This window comes from Molossus molossus, unplaced genomic scaffold (assembly GCF_014108415.1).
Source record: "Molossus molossus isolate mMolMol1 unplaced genomic scaffold, mMolMol1.p scaffold_m16_p_10, whole genome shotgun sequence".
Taxonomy (NCBI): Eukaryota; Metazoa; Chordata; class Mammalia; order Chiroptera; family Molossidae; genus Molossus; species Molossus molossus.
In genome coordinates this window covers 74,732,977-74,740,799 of record NW_023425345.1, presented here as the reverse complement: position 1 = coordinate 74,740,799, position 7,823 = coordinate 74,732,977, and the positions used below count along the sequence as shown (strand labels likewise).

At 45.9% G+C, this 7,823-nt stretch overlaps 1 protein-coding gene across 1 annotated transcript; it reads right to left on the bottom strand.

Moving 5' to 3' along the window:
• Window positions 1–150: 150 nt before the first annotated feature.
• APOF (apolipoprotein F) lies at window positions 151–2,677 on the bottom strand. The gene is given in 4 exon segments (XM_036251537.1): window positions 151–709; window positions 711–1,098; window positions 2,053–2,110; window positions 2,336–2,677. Coding segments are annotated over 4 exon segments (1,347 nt in total).
• Between the last annotated feature and the right edge of the window lie 5,146 nt (window positions 2,678–7,823).

Sequence of the window (7,823 nt, the reverse complement as noted above, 5' to 3'; positions counted from 1 at the left end):
GAGTGGCTGCCACCCGCACGACCAACCAGGGCCGGGGACAAACTGCAACCGAGGTACGTGCCCTTAGTGGGAACCGAACCCAGGTCTCTCAGGACCGCAGGCCGACGCTCTAACCGCTGAGCCAAACTGGCCAGGGCTGTTTACCACCTTTTATATTGCAAAACTCTCATTCCGAGGATCTAAGTCATAGTTCTTGAATAAGGGCCACCACCAGTAAGGAGCTGACACCATAGGGGCCATGGTAGTTGTTTCTGTCACGTCACTCACACTTAGGGTGCTGCCCAAGCCCTCTTTGCTAGTCTCTGGAGGAGAGCTGTTTGCCTCTTTCTCATGGTAATACCGGATCAACTGTTCAACCCCAGCCTTCACAGCAGGTTTAAGCGCAGTGCTGATCGTTAGTCCCATGGGCCCCCCTGACAGTCCAGCCATGGTCATTAGGAGGTCATAACCCAGATCTATGACCCCATCTTGGCCTCGTTCCTTGGCCTTGTCCAAGCAGTTCTGAGTAGCATAAAACAAAGCTGTGCCCAGGTTGTAGTAGGTTCCCACTGCTGGCAACAACCGTACTATACCATGCACACTCTCCTCCTGTTTATTCTCACAGTCCTTGATGGTGAGGGAGCGTCGGGCCCTTTCTGGGCCCAGCTGTTCCCTGGCCAACAGCTGCAGAGCAGAGACTAGGGCATCCACTGATACACCCCTCTGTGTTTCTGCCTTTCTCCAGCCCTTGAAGATGTCGGGTGAGGATCTGTGTAGCATTTATACCCCCCTGGCGGTAGAGCTGAAATTGCAAGGCCTGTACATCAGCATGGCAGCCAGCTTCCTTCAGGGCAATCATCAGTGACAGGCCTACCAAAAACTTGGGTAGAGGGGCCATATGGGTAAAGCCAGGCAGGGACTTTGGGAGCAGGGTCTGGCAAGGCAAGGGGCCTGAGGAGGGTGGCCAGGATTCCGAGGATGAGGGAAGGTGCATCAGGACATTTGTCTGGTTTTCATATGAAATGGTATCCACGGGGTGCAGCAGGATGGAGCAACAAAGAAGCAGCTCAAATGGTATCATGATGAGTCTGAGGCCACCCATGTCTGGATCAGAGTACACTGGAGGGGGAAAACCAGAAACAGTTTCCCTATGGGATGTGGTCTCAAAGAGCCCAGGACACACCTCATCCAACTACTTTAAGCTTTTGTTCTTTTTAGGTAAAGGCCTAGGAAATAGAAAATGCAACTCAATTGTTTGCACTTGGCTTCTCCACTTTCAGGTTACCAGGGACTTCCTCTGCTTTATTTCCACCCATTTATAGGAGGCCCCAAATTACTACACAGTCCAATCATTGAGAAGTGAGACTGCCTTGATAGGTTTGGTAGCTGCTCGATTTGGTGCTGCCCACTTCTCTATTCCATGAATATAGGACATCCTTGCTTTCCCCTATGATAAGTAACAGATGTAATCTCTGCAAATATTTGTCCATTTGGACTGGCTGCTCAAACCTTGTGCCCTGTCGCACACTTGACCTCAATACTTAAGACCTTGTTCTTTGGCATTTCCTACAGGTCCCTGCCATGTTCCCACTCTAGCTCATGGCAGGAGCCAGGAGACCCAGATCAGAAGAGATTAGATATATATCTACTATTTGCTCTTTTTTGGTATAGGGTAGATGAATAAGAAAAGGTTAAAGTACCACTCGTGTTTAAAACATATTACATGCTCAATATATGATAACTCAAAGAAAGAAATGAGAAAATGGATTAAGAAATAGAGACTGAGAACTACCAAGTAGTGAAGGGCAAGGCTAATACCAGTCACACATGTGTTTTAGCACTGAGATAAAGAGCATACTTCTGCCTAACTACTTTCCAAAATTTCTGACTACTTACTATCCTTGAACACAGTTCTGGGAAAGGAGACTTGTCACCTAAGTGGCACTGAATATCTGAAGTAAACCTAGACAAATTCTGGAATCCATTTCCCCATAAAGCACCTCAGAATTAACTGTGGAACATGTGATAAATTATATTGTCATTATCCATAGTAACTAGGAGGCTCTTCTTAACTTGGGGGTTCCTTCAGCTTTTTGCCTAACTCATGTTCCCGAAACTCATACTTGAAGTTCTAGGGGATAAAAGCTAAACCTTTGACTGTGTCACCAGCAACATGGGAGATAGCTTCTCAGCAAACTCAATTACCATCTGAACTAACTGCTAGACCAGCCACTCCAGTGGGTGTATTCACCACCAATATATTCCTGAGGGTGAGTATTGGATTTATCCAAGCACCCTGGGGATCCCCCTAGATCCCTCAGGATGACCTTAATATTGCCAATCCCTTATTCCTCACTGAGCTTTTCACTCTCATGGTTTCAGTGGTGTCATTGCCTTCCACCCTAACAAGCTGCACCTGCAGAACGTGGGCGTCAGCTGGGCAGCCAGCCTCCTTCAGGGCCACCTCCAGAGCTAAACTGGATAGATACTCAGGCAGAGGGATTAAGGAAGGGGCTATGCCCAAGATATCCTGGCAAGTCTTGGAACCTGGGAGAGGGCTCTGGTTGGAGAGCATGTTCCGAGGATGCCCAGTTTCTGTGAAAGACAGCTGGGAGGTTGGGGCCTTTTTCTGGGCATTTCTTAGAAAGGCAGCCACTGGGGACACAAAGACACAGCAGAGCAGCACAGTCTGGATCATGGTGGGTCAGCATAAACAGCTTTGCTGGAAAGAAGAGCAACGCTCAGGTTGGGAAGTAAGTAAAGTCTTAAGATGAAGAGACACCAAGACTGATCAGAGCCAGGAAGTGTCTTAGCCCTTGGAAACTTCAGTCACCCTAAACAAAGCTTCACCCCTACCACAGGCTTCAGATGATCCTTACCTGCTCCAGAAATAAGCCAGAGGAACGAGATCATTCAAACACGTCCTGTGCCTCGGAGCTCCCCTAATTAGAATGAGTGTTTTCTAGATCTCACTTTTACCTCAGCCAAAAATGTTGACCCCTCTGAAAACAGTGAGGACATAACATTCACAAATATTTATCCACCTCTTCAGGCTTAGGCTTTGTCCTGCTCACCTTTGCCCCATGCTGACAAACAGGCTTTCCCCTTTGTAGATACTGCTTTTCCTGACCCATGTCTGTCACCCGAAGGATTTCTTTAGACCTAATCTTGGATCAAGAAAAATTCCTCTATCTTCTGGGGAAGCAAGGAGGTGAAAGGCAGGTTTGCCAATAACTTCTGGGGAAGAGATCCCAAAATAGTTCTTTTCAATAAACTTATCAGATAGAGGAATGGGAAAATAAAACCTACTGGCAGAGTTAGAACAAATCAGAGCGATTTTTCAGTTTTTACCATCTTAATTCCAATGCAATACTTTAATTAAGCACATTCATTACCATAGTACCTCTTCCTAAGCCTGCATTAAAATAATAGAAATTAGGGCTTCATTTCTCATCCAGGAGTCTAGAGGACAATAAACTAGTCTGGAAAACAGGGAATACGAGCATATGGTGCTTCCTAAAACTGGTACAAAAATCCACACATCACTGTGCCATACAGGTTCCTGTCTGGTGCTATAACCCACCTCTGTCAGACAGCCAAAGGTGTCCTGGGTGCCTCTTTCCATGTTGCTCACTCCTCTCAGCCCCAGAAGGGGGCCCATAACAAGCAAGAAATCGGGGGGGGGGGGGGGAGACTTCTAGGCCCTGGCCAGGTAGCTCATTTGGTTAGAGTGCTGTCCAATATACCAAGGTTGTGGGTTTGATCCACGGTTAGGGCACATACAAGAAGCAACCAATGGCCCTGGCTGGTTTGGCTCAACGGTTAGAATAGTTCTCAACCTGTGGGTCGCGACCCCTTTGGGAGTCGAACAACCCTTTCACAGGGGTCGCCTAAGACATGACAGTAGCAAAATTACAGTTATGAAATAGCAATGAAAAGAATTTTATGGTTGTGTTCCTCACAACATGAGGAACTGCATTAAAGGGTCATGGCATTAGGAAGGTTGAGAACCACTGGTTAGAGCATCACCCTGTGAACCAGTGAGTCGCGGGTTCAATTCCAGTCAAGGGTACGTACCTTGGCTGCGGTTCATCCCCACCCTGGTCAGGGTCATGCGGGAGGCAACCAGTCGATATGGCTCTATCACATCGATGTTTCTCTCTGTCTCTCTCCCACTCCCTCCCACTCTATCTGATGATAAATGGAAAAATATCCTCTGATGATGAATTAAAAAAAAGAAGTAACCAATGAATGCATAAATAAGTGGAACAACAAATTGATGTTTCTCTCTCTCTTCTCCTTCTCTCTCTAAAAACAAACAAATAATAGTAAAAAAAAGCCCCTGCCCAGTTTTCTCAGTGGTTAGAGCGTCAGCCTGCAGACTGAACAAGGATTCAATTTCCAGTCAAGAGCACATACCTAGGTTGCAGGTTCTATCCCCGGCCCTGGTCAGGGTCATGTGGAGGCAGCCAATCAAGTCTCACATCAATGTTTTTCTCTTTCTCCCCCCAGCCTCCCTCCCTCCTACTCTATCTAAAAATCAATGGAAAGCCCTGGCCGGTTTGGCTCAGCGGTTAGAGCATCGGCCTGCGGTCCTGAGAGACTCGGGTTCGGGTGCTAAGGGCACCTACCTCGGTTGCAGTTTGTCCCCGGCCCTGGTCGGTCGTGCGGGTGGCAGCCACTCGATGTGTTCCTTTCACGTCGATGTTTCTCTCTCTCTCTGTTCCTCTCTCTCCCTCCCACTCTACCTGAACAAAAAATGGAAAAATGTCCTCGGGTGAAGATAAAAAAAAAAATCAATGGAAAAATATCCTTGGGTGAGGATTAACAACAACAACAAATAAAATAATTTTTAAAGGTTTCTAGAGGAGTAAGTTTTCAGGGGACTGTACACTCCTAAAATAGGGAGAAGGAAGAACTGGATGTAGAGACATCCAACAATGTTGATGAAATTCCTGGATCCTTTGAATTCTCCCATTTCTGACTTGAGCTCGCCATCCATAACTGGGCCTATCTCCACCTCCAGTTTGTTAGTGTCCTCACCCTCAATATAAAAATGCCTTTTTGTTGAAATTCTGTGAATTTCCAACTCTTGTGCCTTGGAAATGACAGGGGAGGGAGACTGACTGTGTACCTTTGGTAGGGGGAGGGAAAGTGGTGGTTTGTCTCTAAGACAGAAGGATGAAGACAAATGCATGTCCCCCCAATTAGACTTCCCACCTTTGCTCCTGCCCTCACCTTCCACCTGGCTCTTCATCAATTCCCACTAGTTGTCACTTCTTGGGTGCTGGGTATTTATTTTTATGTTTTCAATTACAGTGGACATTCACTATTACATTAATTTCAGATGTACAGTATAGTAGTTAGATATTAATATAACTCACAAAGTGATAGCCTGATAAGTCTGGTACCCACCTGGCACCATACATAGTTATTATATCATCGACTGACAATATCCCCTATTCTGTACTTTACATCCCCATGACTATTTTGTAACTACCAATTTGTACTTTTTAAAAAAAATTTAAAAAAATTTTTTTTTCTTTACTGATTTTTAGAGAGAGAGGGAGGGAAAAGGAGAGGGAGAGATAGAAACATCGATGAGAGAGAACAGTGACTGGCCGCCTCCTGCAGGCCCTCCACTGGGGATCGGGCCCACAACTTGGGCATGTGGCCTGATCGAGAATCCAACCAGCGACCTCTTGCTGCATGGGTCTACGCTCAACCACTGAGCCACACCGGCGGGGCTTAATTTTCTTTCTTTATTGATTTGAGAGAGAAAGGGAGAGGAAGAGACAGAAACATCGATGAGAGAGAACATCGACTGGCCGCCTCCTGCATGCCCCCTCCCCGGGGATTTGGCCCACAACCTGGGCATTTGCCCTGACCGAGAATCGAACCGGCAACCTCTTGGTGCATGGGTGGACGCTCAACCACTGAGCCACACCGGCTGGGCCAATTTGTTCTTCTTAATCCTTCACCTTTTTCATCCAGCCCCCCAAACCTCCTCACACCTGGCAATGATCAGTTTGTTCTCTGTATCCATGAATCTGTTTCTGTTTTGTTTGTTTATGCGTTTTATTTTAATGGCATTTATTTTTTAGAGTAGTTTTAGGTTTATAGAAAAGTTGAGCAGAAAGTATAGCCTGTCCCCCAAAATTCCCTTCTATATTAACCCCTCAGTTTCCCCTATTAACATCTTACATTGGTGTGATACATTTGTAACAATTATATTATTTTTAAATTGTATTATTTATTTTATTATTAGGTCTTATTAACTATTATTACCTAAGTCCATAGTTTACATTAGAGTTCACATGTTTAATTCAATACCAAAACACAAACCAAACATATTCATTCTATCTTTAGAGGCTGTGGGAGGGAGAAAAAACCAAGTCAGAGAAACAAAACAACCCAAATGCATCCTTTACCTAGAGCTCTCCCTGATCTGAATGGCTACTTTCTGAATCTTACCTCTACCTTACCTCAGGTGGAAACACAAGACAGCCAGAAAGCTGATGGTTTCTAAGAACAGGGAAGGACAAGACAATTACAATATTTACCCATTCCTTCTTGCCTAGACTTTGTCTTCCCTTCTACCCATGCTGACAAATTGGCTTTTTCTCCCTTTCTGGCTCCTGTTTCTTCCTGGCTGCAAACTCTTGTCACTCTAAAGATTTATTCTAGAGAAAGGATCTTGAGGTGAAAATGTTTTTCTGTCTTCTGTAGGGAAAGCAAGAGAAAATGGAAGGTTGATGATCTGTTTTAACCCTAACTGTTACAAGTTCTCCCAAGAACATAGCAAGGTACTCAGACAAACTGGGAGTCAGATCAACACTGCCAACTTTTAATATTACATGGTTAATTCAACATCAAACACAAACCAAACATATTCATCATCTGGGGAGTACTACATCCCAACCCCACCTCAACTGCAGGAATCAGGCTCAACCTGGTGTCTAGGCAGTGACCATGGGGAAAAAATGAGGATGGGAGTACTGATGCCTTTATTTTCTTTATTGATTTTAGAGCAAGGAAGGGAGGGAGAGATAGAAACATCGATGAGAGAACATCGATTGGCCACCTCCTGCATGCCCCCCACTGGGGATCGGGCCCACAACCTGGGCATGTGCCCTGACCAGGAATCAAACCGGTGACCTCTTGGTGCATGGGTCAATGCTCAACCTGACTGGGCACACCTGATGCCTTTTAAAAGTGGGGCAATACCCCTACCCATCATGTCACAAAGCTCCCCATCTGGTGCCATGACCCACCTCCAGCAGAAAGCCAAAAGGAACAGACCAATAAGGGGTCCAAGGTTTTTCTTTTCTTTTCTTTTCTTTTCTTTTTTATCCTCACCCGAGGACATTTTTCCATTTTTTGTTCAGATAGAGTGGGAGGGAGAGAAAGGAAGGGAGAGAGAGAGAGAAACATTGATGTGAAAGGGACACATCGAGTGGCTGCCACCCGCACGACCAACCAGTGCTGGGACAAACTGCAACCAAGGTACGTGCCCTTAGCAGGAACCGAACCCAGGTCTCTCTGGACCACAGGCCGATGCTCCAACCACTGAGCCAAACTGGCCAGGGCCCAAGATATTTTCTATATTTCACTCACTCCTTTCATTTGCTAAGGGGCACTAATAACCCCCCAAAAAATAGTTCCTAGAAGAAGCTGAGTAAGAGAGCTACTGAGGCTCACTGATAAAACTGGGAGAAGCAAGAAGTGACTGCAGAGGAGTCCAATGTAGTGGTCTGAACATCCGGGATGCTAAATCCATAAAGCCCAGGACTATACTGCTTTGTCCAGTAAGAGGAGTTTCTGGGTCCTGTATGACCCTTCCA